The 19,880-nt window shown below is 43.2% G+C and overlaps 1 protein-coding gene across 8 annotated transcripts in view; it reads left to right on the top strand.

Moving 5' to 3' along the window:
- The window catches only part of dnmt3aa (DNA (cytosine-5-)-methyltransferase 3 alpha a), a 38,355-nt gene that overhangs the window by 6,628 nt on the left and 11,847 nt on the right, over positions 1-19,880 (top strand). For 5 of the 8 annotated variants that reach the window (XM_078289720.1, XM_071921322.2, XM_071921321.2 and 2 more), the window contains 5 exons: positions 273-377; positions 5,639-5,756; positions 6,281-6,318; positions 6,466-6,582; positions 18,017-18,214. In XM_078289720.1, coding sequence (XP_078145846.1) covers positions 5,642-5,756; positions 6,281-6,318; positions 6,466-6,582; positions 18,017-18,214 — 468 coding nt within the window. In that variant the 5' untranslated portion in view covers positions 273-377; positions 5,639-5,641. Of the gene's footprint in view, positions 1-272; positions 378-5,638; positions 5,757-6,280; positions 6,319-6,465; positions 6,583-12,839; positions 12,953-18,016; positions 18,215-19,880 lie in introns of those variants that run through there. The other 3 variants (XM_071921325.2, XM_071921324.2, XM_071921327.2) reach the window with 2 other exon arrangements.

The raw sequence follows: 19,880 nt of genomic DNA, 5'->3' as shown, positions 1-19,880 counted from the left end.
CAGGGTGGCCAAAATTATGCTTTAAATTTGTCTTTCTGCTAGTTACTAGCAACTGAACTATCAACAGTATTTTTTTTGTCATATTTGTATTCCTAGAATCCAACTCTCCTACCTACATTAATTTTGTCCTATTTGCTAGTCCACAGCATTGCCTAACTACATTGCCTCAAAATATTGTTTCTGAAATGTCATGATCATGATGCCATCAATTATTGCTCATACGGTCATTTGATTGGCTCAGTTTTTGATGAGGGCTGTGTTTAATTGGTCAGAGCGAAGACAGAGTGGACCAAGACAGTCCAGAGGAGGGGACGCCAGCGAGCCCCCCCGCCACCCGCAGAGTGGGCCGGCCCAGCAGGAAACGCAAGCCGCTTCCCGTGAGTACCGTCATTACAGGCTGGTGTCAGCTCAGTTCCCGGCACTTTACATCGCAGCAGAGTGATTGATTATCTATTCACATATGCAACACAAGATCTTTTTTTGATTTTACCCTTATCTAGCCTGGGAAGGTTTGTTGAGCAAGTTGGGCATTGAGTGCCGTAGAGTTTGAGCAAGGTGAAAATGTTAGTTACTCACTTTCCCGGTTCATCCAGTCTGGGGATTAGAAGTGGCAACCTTCCAGTCACTTTTAGGCCACCTCCACCTCTGCTGTTATAAAGCTACATTGTTACTTACATGAATCTACTGTATCGATGCCTTCACACTCACTCACTTCTCTTCCTCGCCAGAGTCTCACCCCTATTTCTCTCCATTCATGTTCTTTCTATCTCTCACCTTCCCTCTCTCTCTCCCCTCCTCTCTCTCATGTGTGTGTGTGTGCTTTTATGTGTATGTGTGTGTACGCCTGTGCTGACTGAGCCCTGTGGTCGAATCTCTGCAAGTCAATATAGCTGATCAAACAACTCCAGTCAGACAGGAGTACTGAGTCAACGAACATATATGAGTGTGTGTGTGTGTGTGTGTGTGTGTGTGTGTGTGCGTGTGTGTGTGTGTGTGTGGAAGGGGTGTTTATATGTGAGGGAGAGCAGGTCTGGTCATGCTTTGATGTCTGAGCTCTTGACAGGGTGGGCGGGATGAATGTGGGTCCTGTGTCACACACACACACACACATACACATAAAAACACATACACACACACTCATGCGGACACACACATACACTTAAAAACATACACACACTAACACAAAGCTGCATATAAAACATACCAATATAAGATAATGCCTGTGTGTTTTTAACTACTATTATTAATAGTTGTAGTAACACTTGTACTGGCAGCACTAGTGGTAGTAGTAGTAGTAGTAGTACTAGTTATAGCTGTAGTAACAGCAGTAGTAGTAATAGTAATAGTTGTAGTAGTAATAATAATAGTAGTAGTAAAACTGTAATAATACTAATAGAATTAGCAGTAGTTATAGCAGTAGTAGTAGTATTAATAGGTGTAGTAATGGTAGCAATAATAGTATTATCAGCAGTAGTAGTGGTGCACTACTTACAACAGAATCCTCTTTCCAAGCATACAGTATGTTACCCATTATCCATCTCCTTCTCTCTCTCTCTCTCTCTCTCTCTCTCTGTCACACACACACACACACACACACACACAGAGACACACACAGTCCGGAGTGTATCCAGGAATAGAGCTATTGTGTGGGGCTCAGGGTGGAGCTGTCAGTGTCACACTAACTATAGAGTCCAGAGAGCGAAGGAGGGAGGGAGGGAGGGGCTATCGTTTCACTCCCCTCACTTTCTCTCCTCTCTCTCACTTCTCTCCTTCGCTCACTCATTTCTCTCTCCCACAAGTGGCCACACACACACACAGACACACACAAGCACACACACACACAAGTGCACACACACACACACGCACATAAGCAATGATGTTGGTTTCATGGATAAATGGATTAGCTTCGTGGTCCTGAACTATTTCAAGCTTCCATCTTGTTTCTCTTTCCTTTCACTCTCATTGCTTCTCATTCTCCCCTGGTCTCGTTTTCTCTCTCTCCCTCTTCCCTCTCTCCTTTCTCTCTTTTTTCTGCTACCGGAACCATGTGTGGAGCAGCTGGTGGTTATCTATGAGTGTGTGTGTGTGTGTGTGTGTGCGCGTTGGCTGGTGGCTGTACCTCTTGCTGAAACACTAAAGAGTAGTTAGAGGTAGGGCCAAAGAGATATATTGGCTCGTTTACCAACATTTTTGTATTGACTTTACATCAGCATTGCCTCATAGCCACATGTAGCAGTGCTTGCAGAATAATAGTTGTGATGTCAACTGATATAAAAACAAATAAGTTTGTCACTGTAATCAATATTTTGTGAACATGAGCAACACTAGGGAATCAAGAATCATGACCAAGAAACACTTTTTGGAACTGCTCTATTCCCAATAAATAGGAGGCTGAACTTACAGTCGTATAGAGTGTTAGTCTCTAATACTACACCTGTAAGAGATTTCATATTAGTTGTTCTGCTCTAAGCCAGAAAAATGTACCCATATCCCTGAAAAAAAACACACTGGAACCATTCAAAGTGTCCACAAACTTGGTGTCTGCTTCACTGTAAGCTAGAGGGGAACAGCTAGAAGATCATATACAAGTTCTGTTTTATATTGGATTTCACTTGAAGGGTTACATATCAGTTTGACTTTTATTTGGTTATTTCTCTTCACCAAACATATAGTATGTCACATTGTGTGAAGAAGTTTCTACATTTGAACCTGAATGGCTTGCAGCTTGTACCACCCCTTGGGTTCAATGATGAATGCTAACAATGAGGAAGGCTGAGGGACAAATGTAGAAAACTTTACCCCACAATGTGACCGGTGACAATACATAAATACCCAACTGAAATTCAAAATAGTATCCATTCTCCAATCCAATCTGCTGTGCTTGAAAAATCTGATCTGCATCCATCAAAGCGCAGCTGAGAGCAGTGTTGCCAACACAAAAACTCTCAAAAAGTCACTAGAAATCACCAGATGATGTCATACATAATTTGTATATGAATATATTTGCTACATCGATCCTGTTTCTCTTAGTGGAGGAAGGGGCTACACTGTGTATGGGAACTGCTGTGATCATCACACCTCTTTGGATTAAGTAAGTAGAGCAAATCAGCATCAGCTGTACCGATTTGTCGGCAAATGCTTTGGGAGTCAACACATTACATTATATTACCATTGTTCATCATGGTCAGAAAAAGTCCCTAGATTTGTTGTCAGTTGCTTTTAGAGAAAAAGTTGCCAGTGGGTCTGAAAAGTTGCTAAATCTAGCAACAATGTCGCCAAGTTGGCAGCAGTGGCTATGAGTGTCACTATGAGGTTATGATCACAGTGGCTGTGAGTGTGAGTGGCAAGAGCTCAAAGGGTGCAAGGAGTGTTACATCATTGTGGTTGCTATGCAATTAGCAAATTAGCTTTAATTAACTACCCTGTGCTAATGAAGGGGATTACGTTGTTGAAAATAAAAATGGACAAGAGAAAGTGATTGCTCTGCTTGCGCTTGAAGAAGAGAATGAGGAGCCCATTCTGAGATGAAGGATGTAGTTAAAGTTAACGTCATTGTAAGAGGCTGCTTACTACACTCCAGGCGCTGCAATTTTTTTCTCGGCCTGACACTGACATAATGGTTGCTGAAGTTGAGACATGTTCGGCTTGGAGCGCCCAGGGCAGCACCACAAAACACACCATGTCCAAAACACCAGGCCCATTGTTTGGAGGAGACATGCACCTGCCGCCAGCAAACCACTGAAAAAAGGTGCATACTGTGCCGTGTGCACATATTTCTGCACATTTTCTCCATCAGTAAATCTGATATTGTGAACAGCTACAATGCATACTGTATTTACTTGTATTTGTTTCTACTATAACGTCAATAGCTACCAATGCACATTTGCTTCAACCTGTGCATTTGCCAATGAAGAAGCTATACCTTTATGTATTTACTTGCTGTATTATTTTCAACATATATATGATTGATGTGACTTCTTTTTTTTTATTATTTTCAGTACTCTCTATTGTCTTATTGTTAGCTACATCCTGTTCACTGCTGTTGTGACCACCCAGTGTCCTCTCAGGGATCATTAAAGTTTCATGCAATTTAAAAACTGCGCTTCTCTTGATGGGCCACGGCTCAGACTAAGGTCTGTCAAAGTGAAGAGTAAGTCAGGTACTTTCCACAGCTCTTATTTCATTCAAGATCAGGCTTACACATCTATCATTTGTATCAGAAACAGGAAGTGGTCATTGGAGAGATGCTGAGAGGAGAGGAAGTGGGGGGTCAGAGGGTGAGAGGGGGGTGTGAAAGACAAGAAATATTTCCACTAAACCGCTAGTGCATATGTGTGAAGTACTAAGCGCGCGTGTTTGTGTGTGTATGTGTGTGAATTCGAACCTGATCATGATTTGCCGCTACATAACGTTCCCCTCGCTCTGTCTTTCCATCTCCCCACATGCTGCTCTTTCAGATGCACAGTGTATTATTAGACCCAGTAATACATACTGTACACACTCAAGGAGTATGTGCAGTATGTATTAGTATGTATGTATTAGAAGTGTGTACAAGTTAATATTTACCAAGAACGTACATTTTCCCCTACCGGATAGTCACTCTTTATCTCATGCTTTATGGGCCAAAAAATTGCCTATGCAGGAAAACCTGGTTCTGTTCCTGTGTTGGAGTATCCAGTCAGAAGTGTGTGCTGGCGTACTGCAGTTTATCCCGAGGCCCTTTTAGTCACCTTTTGTGTTCTCTGCCTTTTATAGTCCTTCTCACCTGCTCATTACAGTCTTTGTGGGCTTGTTAGCGCTAGCGTTAGCGTAGCCTTTGAGCTCCGCGCTCACCCCTGCTCTCCCCTCTTAACTACCCACCTATAAAATCTGTTAGCCTGTTAGCGACACACCCATAAAAAAAAACGCTGCTAGCCTTTCGGGGCAGCCACATGATTAGGGTTTAGCATCGTTAAACATGCTGTCAAGCTAACGGATAAGCCGGTGAATTCATGAGACGTACGCAGGAGATTGAATAAGATGCTAAGAATTCAGCTTTGTAATTGTAGTCTCAATATGTTCTAGCGTGATTGCGATACTTTTGTTTGGAAGTAAATTTTTCTGAGAGTATTATTTGATGTTGATGGAGTTTAGCTTGCACTGTATTTGGCAGCCAATGTTAGCCTAATGTTATGAGAGGCTAGCATCATTTAACACAGAGAGGTCCTGCTACAAGTGCTCATTAATGGACTGCTGTCATTAGTGCTGTAGACAACATCAATAATACTCCCCCTCTCATCTCATAGATGTTGTGTGTGTGTGTGTGTGTGCGTGTGTGTCGGGGTCGGGTGGCTCATTTACACTGATCATGTGCAGACGCTCTCTCTTGGGGCGTACCTGCTTTGCATTGCACTAACAAGGTCGGACTAATAGGTGTGCGTCTGTATTATAATAGCTCTATGATGCACATGTGTGTGTATGGATGTGTTTTATGTGTGTGTGAGTGTGTGCATATTATAATAACTCTATGGTGTGTACACGTGTATGTGTGTGTGTGTGTGTGCGCGCGATTATTATGTCTGTGGAGGCCTTTGATAAGTCTCGGCGCGGGCGAGCAGCTGTTTTCTCAGACCCAGACTGTGCTCCATCTCTTTCCCAGGAGATGGTGACCCCCGACCCCTGTGCAAACGCCCCCCCAACCCCGCCCGAGGAGTCCGACCCCTCCCCCTCCCCTCGCAGGAAGCGCGGGCGTCGGAAACTAGAGCACCCCGAGAGGCGTAAGGACATACATTTAATGCACACCCACTATTGCTAAAACAGTACGACTGCACACCCGCCTCATCAACTGATGTTGATGATGTTGACATGTTTAGTGTTTAGTGAGGGAAAATGACCAACTCAACAAGTTCATTTGAAAATATTAAATCTTCACTCTATAAGCTTTTGATACAAGGACTGACAGTATGCGACAGCTAAACATTTATATGTATTCTGAGGATGTAAAAGGTGTGTTTATATTTGCGATGTTTGCATTTGCAACATAAAAAAGACCTGTATTTTGAGTTAAGATCATCCAAGTTCTAAAAAAGAATTGCGTTCAAGTCTTCCTGGGCATATGTGAATATGCTCAAAATTTTCATTGTCAAATAACTTCCAGATTGTATCCGTAGAGTGCATTTTCACTTCAAATATAGACGTTGGGGCCAAGTGATGAAAACCATGACTTTACCTCCCCATTAGCCCTCTTGTTAAACACGGACAAATGGGCCATTTCCTGTAACCCACTTTTCTCCCCTTCTAGACGAGCCAGACGACAGAAGCTGCGACTCCCCCAAAGAGGTGAGAAAATTGGTTGATTGCTATACACATTTTTCCAACTCTTGATGGTCTTTTACTTCCAAAAACGTAGCCAACCACTGTCATATTATAAGTAGAGTTAACAGCAGTGTAATATAGTAAGTAGTGTGTGTGTGTGTGTGTGTGCAGGGCGAGAGCGGGAGGCTGCGGAGGAGGCCAGTTCCCAGAGTGACCTTCCAGGCTGGAGATCCCTACTACATCAGCAGGAGACAGAGAGATGAATGGCTCAGTCGCTGGAAGATAGAGGTGGGAGAGAGACATAGAGAGACATAGAGAGTGAATAGCGCTGTTGTCATGTGAAAACCTCGTAACTCCAATTTTGGTGATTTTCATATTTTCATTACATGGTCTTCTATGGGTTGAGAAAATTCTACCATCAAACCCTTTCAAACCCCATTAGATCAACTCAAAAATGCATTGCAATTGCATATTGCAATTCCATATATCATGATTTTTAAGTGATATTCGCAAACATTGAAATCATACCCCATACAAGTGGCAACATAAGACCCCATAAGGCAGAGGTCAATCTATTGAACTGAATATTTATCATCTATCTATAAAGCGAGGAATCTCTGTCTGTGAGTGAGTGAGTGAGTGTGTCCGTCGTATATCTCGAGAACCGTTCGTCCGATCTACTTCACACTTGGCGGGTGTATTGCTGGGGATCCAAGGACATGCAGTGTCGGATTTGGTGCAATTTGGACACATGACACGTTCAATATTACTAAACTTTGAATAAACAAGCGGCCAGCGCTCTGTGCAGCAGTGGGCGGGTCGAACAGCGCTCTGTGCAGCAGCTTGTGCGGTAAGAGAAAACCCGTTCACGGAGGAGCTGCTAAGAAAAGGTAGGCTGAAAACTACTTTCCCAAGTGTGTTCGCTGCAGTCAGGCTTTTCTTAACCTGCCTTTTACTAACTGTAAGGGTGAGAGATCTTTTTCACAACTTAAAAGAGTGAAGAACAAACTGTGTGTAAAGCCTAAAATGGCATTTGTAGGCTGAAGTCAATCTATGGTGTAAAGTAATTTGTTGGTTAGTACATTGTCTTACATTTGTCTGCAGTATGTGTGTTGAGCCTGTATTGTTTAAGTTAATGTAAATTTATGATCATTATTGACATAGTAAATTTCACTTTTTTGCGTGTCGAATGGAAGGAGGGGGGCACTTCAAGTGACGTCACCCTAGGGCACCACACTGTGTTAATCCGGGCCTGCCCGTGAACCAGAGTGTATTTCACCGGTGTTTCTGACCGCGAGTAGCTGTGACTTGGGTGTGTTTTTTCCCGTGAACCACAGTGTATTTCACCGGTGTTTCTGACCGCGAGTAGTGTGTAGTGACAGTAGTGTGCGTGACATCAGAGTTTAACCACTGACTGTGACATCTAATCTTTGTTGCAGACCACCTTTGCTGATGCTAACATGCCTAAACATAGCCGTGCCAAGCGGGAGCGGATGCGCGAGGCAAAGCGCCGTGCACGTGCATCTGAGTCAGACGAAGCACGAGATGCACGCCTGGCAAGCAATGCAGCGCGTATGGCTAACATGAGGGCAGAGGAAGCGCCGGAGATGCAATTAGTACACCTGGCAAACAACGCTCACTCTTCCCGGTGAAAGACTCGAGGACATCATCAGTTGGGTGTATGAGGACATCCAGACCAACATTGCCAACCCCAAGTGGCTATGTGAGCGCATCATACTGTGCCCGACCAACTCTGAAGTTGACAAGGTGAACGAGTACATGACAAAGATGTTTCCAGGAGAGGAGCATGTTTGCAGCAGCATGGACACAGCGGAGTCTGAGGGTCACCATGTGTACCCAGCTGAGTTTCTACATACCCTCTGCCCGTCTGGTATGCCTCCCCATCGCATCACTCTAAAGGTGGGAATGGTGATCATGCTACTTCGAAACTTCAACCAGCACAACGGACACTGCAATGGGTCAAGGTATCTCATCGATCAGATCCTGCCCCATCTCTTGGTTGCAAAATCTGTGGTTGGTGTCAATGCTGGACGCACACTCCTCATTCCACACATCACCCTGAGCCCATCTGACAACATCTTCCCATTCACTCTGCGGCGTCGGCAGTTTCCGGTGAGACCCTGCTTTGCCATGACCATGAATAAGTCTCAGGGGCAGTCGCTACACCGTGTTGGGGTCTTCTGCACAAGAGACTTCTTCAGCCACGGTCAGCTCTACGTGGCGGCCAGCAGGGCTGGCAGATCAAGCAGGCTTCGCATTCTTGCTCAAGATGAAGAGACAAAGAAGAAGCGCCGCTTTCTCAGCAATATCGTTTATGATGAGGTGCTGACGAGATAAAGGTATGTAAATCTAAAGGATTTACAGTCTGCATAAACAGGACTGAATCATTGACAGAAAAAACCTGGACTCGACTGATCCTCCTGAAGTTCGGTTGCTGCTGGTTATGATTTACAGTCCGCATAAACGGGACTAAATCATTGACAGAAGAAACCCGGACTCGACTGATCCTCCTGAAGTTCTGTTGCTGCTGGTTATGATTTAAGGGTATTGGTGGTGTATTTAAGAATGCCATACGGAACCGATGGCACTGAGCATGCATTAACGGTGCCAGTGGGGCTACTCACAGCCTTAGTCATCGCGGAGGGTCGTATGGTATTGTTGGTGTAATCGGTGGTGTATTTGAGAATGCCATACAGAACCGATGGCACTGAGCATGCGTTAACGGTGCCAGTGGGGCTACTCACAGCCTTAGTCATCAGGAGGCCCGTATGGTATTGTTGGTATAGCTTGTGGTGTATATTTAAGAATGTCAAATGGAACCGATGGCACTGAGTATGCTAGATGACAGTATTTCACGCATTGTGAGAAAGCATATGGGTAAGTCTATTTGAATATACTTAAGGACTTGATGCAATTTGAGGCAGGTGTTTGATGATGTAGAGATTTTTGACCACACAATCCATGTAATTATCCCAAAAAAAAAAAACACAGACAATAATGATGTAAAACAGACATGAAAGCCTAAGAAGATATGCTTCAGTGATGGCTGTCTGCAATCTGAGTCTGTCACAAAAAAAGAATGTATAGTTTTATTTTTCTCTTCCAATTCAGAATGTTTTTGTGTTTTATAGCCTTATGTCCCACTAGGGATGAAGAATATGAAGTCTTAAATAAATAGTTGCATTATTCTGGCAATGAAACACTGGGGCTTATCCATACACATTGCATGGGGCTTTGACTCCATTGAGGCCATAAAATGTTCGTGTGAGCTTTTGCACCCAAATGACGCGTAGACACTAGCATTGCTAGGGGACGCAACTATGTCATGGCAGGTGTATTGCTCAGGACCCAAGGAAGCGCAGTGTCAAGTGTGAAGTTGTTTGGATGAGCGGTTCTCGAGAAAGCTGCAAGCAGCAATACCAGAGGCCAAGCAATCGGCCCGTTCCGAACAGGCATGTTTTGAACGGGCACTGCACTAGTTAAGAGTAAATATCCATATTACCACGTTGTAATTTCACTGCCTTGTAGTACTCAGCTCTCAGCTTTACATGTTTTCAGAATGGAGCTGACAATGAAAATAAAATGAACTCTTTCCACTCTGATAAAGTCACTCTGAGTCCAAAGGAATTTGATATGCAGTGTTTTGTTTTGATGTCTCAATTAGCTGTGGGTGATGGATGGCACACGACGTGTGCATGCTAGTTTGATTTTCATAAGACATTTCTTGCAAATTGCATTATCATTGTCAAGGTGTTTAGCTCTTTAAATGCAGTAAGATCCAAAGTGGACCCACACTTTTGATTTGAAAGCTTGTGGTTTCATCTTTGACTAGTTCCTCTCTCTACTCCTCCGCCATCCTTCCAACAACGGAAGGAAAACTTTCACCTGCTGTTCTTTTAACATGCACCACCAACAGGATTTGACAACTAATGCAGTTTTGCATGAACCTGGCAAACAAAAGAAAAAAAAAGATTTTATAGGTACATTTAATACATCAGTCCTTGGCAGTAGTGTAATGATAACGTATCACTGGAGAAAATATCGCGATACCATGCTGTATCTAAGAGATAGGGAGAGAGAGTGAATACGTGTACATGCGAGAGTGTACAAGTGAGAGATAATGCGTGTGTGTGTGTGTGTGTGTGTGTGTGCTCGTAAGAGATCGATGGAGGAAGGAAAAGACGCACTATGAGAGACAGTTGTGAGAGTGCGTGTGTGCTTGCCTTCTAGCTGCAGTGGAAACGCTGCATGTATGTCTGTGACAGATGGAGAGAGAGCGAGCACTAGAGCCAGGTAGAGTGTGTCGTTTCCTGTCAACTGTGTCTCCTCATCAACTTTCACTCTCAACCACAGATGAGAGAGACTTGCTCTGCGTGCATGTGTGTGTGTGCATGTGTGTGTGTGTGCATGTGTGTGTGTGTGTGTGTGTACTGACATAAAGGGGGAAAGGCATGTTTTTAGCTTAAAGGTATACTCACTTTATACACAAGTGTACCGAAAGAGGAAGGAAGGAGAGGAAAAAAGAAAGCATGAAAGGAAGCAAGAAAGGAAGGACAGAATTAAGAAAGAAAAGAAGTGAAGGAAGAAAGGAGGAAAAAAGAAAGCAGAAAGGAATGAAGGGAGGGAGGAACAGAAAGAAACAGGAAGAGACAGTGAAGGGAGAAAGGAAAGGGCCAAAAAAGCAAGGATTGAAGAAAGGACAAAAGAAAGAAAGGGAAAGGAAGGAGGAAAGAGGAGGACAAAGGAAAGCAAAAATGAAAGAAGAGAGGAAGGAGCAAAGAAAGAAATGGAGGACGAAAGAAAGAAAAAGTAATGAAAGAAAGGACAGAAGGAAGGAAAAAGAAAGAAATGTAAGGAAGCAAGAAGGAAGGAAAAAAAGAGGAAAATGAAAACAAAAAGGAAAGGAGGGAGAAAGAAAGAAAGAGTGAAGCATAAGAAGGAGACGTATAGCAAGGGAGAAGAGAGAGTGACAAAGTGAGGGAGATAGATAACGAGAGACAGTGTTTGACATAGAAAGTTAGAGAGAGAGAGAGAGAGCAGGGGGTGAAATCAGAGTGACGGAGACAGAGGTTAACCAGTTCCAGGTTTCTGCCTCTGTGTGTGTGTGTGTGTGTGTGTGTGTGTTTACTCTGTCAGTCAGTTGAACTGCAGCCAGCTGCTGCACCCCTCCACCACCCCCCCGCCGACCCCATTCCCTCATATCCCATATCACCGCTGTGTAAAGGAAACCTGGTAACTCTGTAAAGTCTTTTCCGTTTCAGGGGAGAAAAGCTGGCTCCTTTTCACTTTGAGTGTTAAGTTACGGCCCCAAAAATAATGTCGAGTGGGCATATATACTGTAAGGGTGTGTTCACACTATTCTGCTTTTTTTTTAATAGAAATAGCACTGCCTCAACTGCACTTTGCACTGATTTAAAAAAGTGGGTCACACAACGCACACTTTGTTTCCATAAGGACCAGCACTGATGTACAACTGAAACACTTCGAAACGACCATAACACAGCCAGTGTGATCCATACTGACAACTTTTCAACTCAGTAACAACCACTACCAACTTTACTTCCGCTACTCACTATGGTGTCCCAATGACTTTTCGAATACCCTATATGGTCATAAATACATACTACGTGAGTGCGGACATTTTTCTATAGTTCAAAAAATACCTCATCAGGTACTGAGAAACATTGCCATTTTTGTCAGGCTGTGTCCGTCCATCCGTTCGTCAAAGTTCTCAGCTGATTTTGATGAAACTTGGAGGGGTGATGCATTTTGGCACTGTGTTCTGGCATTTAATATCATTACACTGATTGGCCTAATGGGGGCGCTATAATTAAAGGTCAAAATCTCTAACTTGGAAAGGCCATAACTGCTACACCACTGGTCCGATTTTTGAAGAAACTTGTAACATTTATGGAGGACAACCCAGGTTTTTTTAGAGTTGTACAAAAGCCTTTGAATGATGTATTGTGGCAATCAGAACTATTGTATTGGCCCTGCTGCTGTCATTTTGTAGCAAGCAGTAGCATCACAGTATATGTAGTGTATGTCCACCTTGTTTTATTTTCCTGACTGTAACTCTAGACTATCGTCTGTGACTTAACTGTATAACTGCATTTCACAGTAATGTGTATGTGTGTGTGTGTGTGTGTGTAGGTGAGGTCCTGACCCTAACACCTCCTATTGCCTTGTCAACCCCGAGGCTTACCTAACCCCTGACCTCAACACACACACACACACACACAGACAAAGAGTGAGTAGAGGTGTAGAGTTATGTCTGGTAGCCCGAGGGGTTTAAGGGTGATGAAGACAGGATTTGAGGGGCGAGGGATTGTGGTTGGGGGTGGCTGGGTTCGTGTGTGTATGAGTGTGTGTGTGTGTGTTGTGGGGGTTTATCTAAACATCTGTTCGGTGAAGGAGCCGTCTCAGTGTAAATCACACACTTCACTGCTGGCCAATCAACAGAGAGAGAGAGAGAGAGAGGGTAAGGAGGCTCGAGGGTGAGTTTAGCCGAGGAGACAGAGAGAGGAAAGTGTAGGAGGAAGAGGAGGAGGAGGTGAAAGAAAGAGAGAAGAAAATGAGAGAGAGAAAGAGGGCGAGAGAGGAAAGGTTGCAGTTCCAGAGCTGCGATGTCCGGTCTGTAAGTGATTTATTTTTCTCTTCCATCTGTGCACATGTGTTCCAGTGTATGTAAGTATGTGAGGAAATATGTATGCTGCCTGCTACAGTTAAGTTTTTTTTTTTTTTTTTCATCGCCATAGGAAGTGGTACAAGCTGTTTCCGTTAACAAGAAGTTGTTTCAGGCAGGGTTTAGTTTTGCATTTGCTAATGGCTTTTATTTTATAAGCTAAAGTGAACTGTTTGTTTTTTAATGGCTGCCTTCATTCTCCATGCTTATCTGGCTGGCTTCATGCCAAGCGGTGTGAAAACACATCTAGGCTGCTTCTCCGTCATCAGCTCCGGCACAAGAGACCTCAGTAGTAAAGCATCTGAAGGTTTCATACACTGAGGTCATTTTCATGTATTTTTTTTGTTTTTTTTTGGGGGGGGGGGGGGGGTATTTAAAGTGCATTTTCCACTTTTCCACTACACTGGAATGGCAAGCAAATGGCTATGTAACATCTTGATAATGGAAAAAGACACCAAAGCATTGACCTGCAGTATTGGCTCCCATCAGGTTTAAAACAGCAGTATTGTTGTTGTTTAACAGCCGTCAGACAGGCGTTGCTGGGTTCATCTCATTAGAAGAGACCTCAGGAAAGCTTCATGGAAAGCCATTGATTGTTTGTCTTTAACGTGTCCCACGGCTGCAATCGATGCTAATGAAAGAGCACTCACTTTCTGTGTTGCCTATTGATGATGTGGCATGACGGAGGGTCTTAACTGCCCTCTTAGCTGTGATTTAGATGTTTGTGTGTGGGAATCGTAATGTATGTGTATGTGTGTTTGTGGGAATCTACTTGTGTGTGTTGAGCAACGGCGGGTTCATCTCGAGGTCAGGGTCGGTCACGGTCATAAAGGGGGCGTGGTTTAAGGGACGGCTCATTGGATAGGTCGTGGGGTGAGGGGTGAAAGGCCAAGGGGGCGGGGCAAAGAGTGAAAACACTGACCAGGCCACGGGGTTCATCTAAGTTCAAAGTCGTAACTCACAACATTACGGCCTCTCTTTCTCTGTCTACTCACTTTCTGCCTTTATTTCTGCTTCACCTAAAAACATACATGCCTGCTGTTTTTGTTTCCAATTGAATTTTCTGTTAGAATACTGAGCAGTTGCATACACCGTTTCCACATCAACATGGTAATGACAACATCCATGCCAGCTCTAAATATATTGGGCTACATTACCAGCAGAACCTGTAGTATACCTGTTGAACCTACAATGGAAAACATGTAATACTGTAGCATTATGGGCATAGCATGGTACATATATGCAATGGAAAAAACATATTTTCTTCACTACACTTAAGCTCAAACACAGCTTTGAAATGTGTTTTTCAACATTATGAAATCCAGGATTAGCATATACAGCATGCACAGTTTCCTCAAACCTCCACCACTGCATGAGTGTGCAGCACAACAAGGCAACATCCCACTCAACCTACAATTGAAGAGTGTTCTTCCCAAAATGAGAACTACCACTTGAAAAAAAATGACACTCCCACACAATGATCAGAGCAACAAGTTAAAACTCATAGTACTTTCTCAAGGCTAGTAGGCAACTTAAGACCTTGATTGAAAATATGATCATACTTTAACTGATTGCATTCTCTATAATTTGTAGATATTGAATGATGAGCTTCAGATATTTTTTAAACTGATATAGAACATTTTTTAATAGGATGTCTTCAATTAATCCCTTTAACAAGAGTATCATTTGATATCAGAAGATAATAATATACATTATTATCATTATTATTTATAGAGCACTAAACCTAGTTACAAAACGCTTTACAAGAGAAATAAAATTGTGTATTATAAATAAAATGATGATGTTGCTCTATTACACATAAAATGTAAAGGCAGAGATTGTTAAAAGTGTACCACAAAACTTCACCTAGTATTTGCAATATATATGAACATTCTCTGTTTAGCAAGGCAGAAATCAGAAATATGGATCCACAATACACATCCACAATGGTGGGTTTCTATTTGTTTGAGGGTTGCCTGTTGGACATGCCTAGTTTGCATGAAGCTGACCCTTTGATATATTTGAAGCCAGTGTTGCTTCCACTGAAACCTGAGTAGATGAATCCAGACGCGACTATCTCCAGTGAGTCATGCTGTACCTCTGAAAGCAGCAAAACATCCTGATGGAGTCTTCAATCAGCTAATGTTGCCAGGCAACAAACACAATTTCATCCAGTAAGCAGAATTTCGGCTGATATTGCTTAGCAACAGGAGTTAGGTCCAAGGTTTATAATTAGATTATCCGGTCCAGATGCTGACAGAAATCGTCAAGTTTCCTTCATAACAAGAAAGTTAAGATGAGATGAAGCTTGAAGGATCCACATGGGGAAATTGGGTCCTGACAGCAGCAAATAGTAATAGGATACAGTAAAGAAAATATATTCTAAATAAGGATATAGCAGGGAGGGTTGTATAAACATAAGCAACTGACTGTTTCAACACTAAAACATGAATGAATGAAAAGTTTGGAGAAAAAAAATACAGTATTATTAGGTGTGCAAATAGCAGCAGTAGAACATAATGAGAAAAATAAAAAAATGAATGAAAAATATGTGCAATATGAAAATATACCAAAAATCTGAAATACATGTGGTATGAAATAAGTGAAAAAACATGGAAATATCAAGATATATGCAACATATAACAAATAAGAATATGCAAACATGAAGAAAATAAATATGTGAATTTACGACATATACACATGACGTGCAAAAACATCATATTCACATTAACAGCTCTACAGAAGGCCATACATTTGTACAGAAAGTGTCTAGAGGTGCCAACTATTCACCTTATCAAATGTATTCCATTTACTGATGTAGATAACATATGGACAGGACATGCATGTGGATGTGTGAATTACTAGTTGTTCACCTTATAAAAACAGGAAAGTTGTAGGAAATATCGAATCCCTGTAGATGCAAGGCTTCCGGAAACCAGTGACGACATAAGGAATTTCTCTTAGAATACATTTGTGTGTGTGTGTGCATGTTATGGGAAAATGTGTATGTGTGTGTGTGTGAGTGTGAGTGTGTTTGTGTGTGTGGTCTGTGTCTGTGATCCATGTAACAGGCTGATTAGGAGTTTATGAGGTCAGAGGTCAACAGGAGCAGGGAGAAGTGGCCTTCTGACCCCGGGGTCAAACTGAGGAGAGACCTGTCAGGACCCGGCACTCTCACTTTTACTGTCTCCCCCGCTAGGATTTATGCCGGCTTCCCTCTGCTTTCTTTCTTTCTTGCTTTGACTTTGTCTCTGTTCTTTGTTCACTTTCTCTCTATCTTGATTTTTGACTCTTTTTTTTCCACATACAGTATACAAGTATCCTTCTGGTCCTGGAATATCTGGAATATCATGGAATTTAGAGAGGTGTTTTCCAGACAGGGAAAGTCGGGGAATTTGATAAATTCTCTGGGGAAGTCAGCGAATTCCAGGAAGAGATCACCTGTCAATCAAACAGTGTGTCCAGTACTGTGACGTCTTTTTCCTTGGAGTTTCTGTTGATGCAGTTTGAGTTTCTTTTCTTTGTCTGTTCAGCCATGGTGGCTATCACTGCTCATGCTAACTACCCAGTTCTTCTTCTTCTGTTTATTCCAAACAAACTGGGAAACGCATCACTTCCTGTGCGCCAGAGGGTTTTTCCCAGGAAAGACCAACCAGATACCGGGTGTTTAGAACAGCAAATGTAAAAGCTTTCATGAACTGGATATAGCTTGAATCCTAATTGTGTTATATCAGTTGGTGATAGAGAGCAGCAAAATGGACATTCAATTGTATATCCTCTCTCTCTCTCTCTCTGTCCGTCTCTTTTCATCACACATGCGCTCCTTTCTTCCTGTCTGTATTCTATTCCTCAATTTCATAATATAATCTCACACATAATCCTATTTACTCTCTCTCTCTCTTTGTCTTCTTTCCCTCTCTCTCCCTCCTTCCTGAGCTGAACCCATTGAACTGCCCCCACCTCCCGCCCCCCTTTCTCCCCACTCACTTCCTGTTTAGAGGAACAATTAAAGGATTGTTCCAACAGCCCGGGGCACCAAGGCCTTGATCTAGAGCAGCCACCACATCAGCTGGGCAGACCCACATAAAACATCAATTATGGGACCTCCTTGAGGTTGTCTCTGACCAATAGGAATAAAGCATAAAGGGTCATGATACACAGGCGACTTTTTGAGGGAATACAGATGGGGAAACATTGCCTTCAGCAGGTACTGGCAAGTTGACCAAACCAATGTCAGTAACATATGGTCCAAAATTGTGGCTGGTGTGATATTTGACAAAGTTGCCCCAGGCGACTGCATGCTGTGTGTCAGTCACTATGCAAAAGAATGTCCTGGTAGATCCCCTGCTCATCTAGGCTTTAGCCCCTCCCAACCAGGAAATCTCCAGGCCTCTGGCTCACATGCATGAATCAATCAATAGGGTTTGTGTAAACAGGAAAGTGTAGCTCTTTATAACCGCCGTGCTGAAACCGATGGTAGCTAGCTAGAAACTAGAACCGATAATTATTGATGTTAGCAAACAATATCATTGGCATGTACAAATATGGACCTAACTCCATCAAAATCTCATCCACAGATGATTGTATGCTACACATTGGTGGTTGCAAGGTGACGCTATAGGTATTAGCAAACGGCATTCTGGTGTGGTTGTTGTTTCAAGGGGGACAGTAAACAACGATGGCAATTTCCGCATCCGCCTTGCTGAATTCTGGATCCTGTTCCAGGGTCTAAAATTAACATTGACATTAAAATTTGTCTTTGGCGGGTAAATCAGTAAGGGTCACCTACCACACTGGCTGGTAACTTTTTGATGATATCATTTGTTTACATACTTGTTTATATACAGTCTTTATCCCTGCTGAACATCGTACGCTTTGTGACTGTGAGCCAATCAAATTAAAGCAAAACAATGACAGGCTCCTGATTGGCTGTACACAAAGAGGTAGCATCCAAACTTCCTTGCCGTTCCTTTAGTTGCTCGTTGATTGACACCAGCCTCTGTGCTTCCTTCACAGGCAGAGAGGCGGGCTTACCGCGAGGCTGAGATGAGCATGATGGACGACCTATCGGAGGGCGACTTTCAGAAAGAGGAGGAGCCAGCCAGCCCAGCCCCTCCCCAGCAACACACAGACCCCGCCTCTCCGACAGTCGCCGTGACGCCAGAGCCTGTTGCCAGGGGAGACCAGCCCACGCCCAGAGAGGTGGAGTACCAGGTAAAACAGCTAATATTCTGTACCTTAAATCACTGTGTATGAGGTAGCGACTCTTCCAGAGGAAATGCTGGTGCGCTAAACTCACCAATATGGGGGTACGCAGGGCATAAAATAATGCAGTTCATCCAGGATGGTCCTCTTCACTGTTTCAGGCAACTAATAACACAATGCAAGGCCAATATCTGGCCAATAACCCTAACCCTAAATGTTTTTATAAAACTGCTAAATCATGTACTTCGTCGCTTCATTTTCACTGCTTCCTGGCTCCACTGCAGTTAAATCCCCAATGTGATGTATGACAGCTTCATGTTGACCACTGGTGCTGCAGTCACGCCTTGTGGGGGTAAAGGTAGGGATCATTGGCGGAGGACTTGATGTCGGATTTTCCGACCTGAAAGTGTGACCCACATGAATCATGCAGATCCGTAAAAATTTTGTTTGTTTGTTTGTTTGTTTGTTTGTTTGTTTGTTTGTTTTTTTTTTTTGTTTTTTTTTGGGGGGGGGGGGGTTATGAGCTGCCCGAGTGAAATGGAGAGGATTTGAGGACATCTATAGGCTTAAGTGCGTGAAGATTTCTTTTTCCTTTCCAAGTATCCACGAGGATGTTTGTTTGCGTTCAGCTCGAGCTCAACATGCCCAATTCCACACCTGCGTATCCCAGTCGCGCTCGTGCGTCAGTACGACTACCCGCACGCCTGGAAAATAGACGAGAGTAGCCGAGTGCAGTCAGGCGAGGAATCAACAAGCCGAACACTCCCGACTGCGCACTCACTGCTCTTTTTCTTCTTCTTCAGTTTTGTTTAACGGCGGTTGATAAACAATTTAAAAGGTACATTACCGCCACCCACACTCACTGCTCTAACGACCCAGACCGTCACGTTACTTAATTTTATTTTAATGTAGGCATTACAGGTGGCATTTATGGAAAATATTACATAGCGTTCTAATAAAATAATATACGGACTGCTCATGGAGTGACATCTTGGAACAGATATAAAAACTGAAGTTTCTTCATTTCACTGTGGGTGTGTGATACAATAATACGTTCTTGTCATGGGTCATACTCAGTAGTCGATTTGAGGGGGGATGCGAGGGGATGTCATCCCCCTTGAAATAACAATTGTCAAAAACCATCCCCCCATTTCAAAAACCATCCCCCATTTCATCCCTCTTCATGGCACTAAAATATCATTTAGCCTAATCAAGAAATGTGTAAGCCATTTATTATTGATATTTAATCATTTTAGAGAATATAGCGCATCTGGAGTTTTCAGCAAATCCGAGGGCGGGGGGCACACGCACCTGCATTCAGGGATAGATTGGCCATCGGGACATCGGGCCGCTCTAACTGTGGACCGGTCGGGAATATTTTTTGACTAGCCCCGTATCTTTTCACAGAGGAAAAAAGCATCAGAACAGCGTTCCGAGAGTGAATTTGACGAAGGAACGCGCGTTCCAGTTCTGAAAAAATAAACAGAGCGTTGAAACAACTGGTTCATTTCGTTTTCACACCATAGTTTGCCGGCTGGGCGGTGTTTAGACCTTCGGGCCAATCACAGTGCTTAAAAACGGAAAACTCCACCCTACCGGGAAGCTGGGCCACGTTAAACAAACACACAATCAAATGACAGGTACAGACAGTTCAATTTGAGCCGCGGAGCTGACA

This window comes from Centroberyx gerrardi, chromosome 18, assembly GCF_048128805.1.
Source record: "Centroberyx gerrardi isolate f3 chromosome 18, fCenGer3.hap1.cur.20231027, whole genome shotgun sequence".
Taxonomy (NCBI): Eukaryota; Metazoa; Chordata; class Actinopteri; order Beryciformes; family Berycidae; genus Centroberyx; species Centroberyx gerrardi.
The sequence above is the reverse complement of the archived record's forward strand: the minus strand, read 5'-3'. Positions and strand labels throughout refer to the sequence as shown.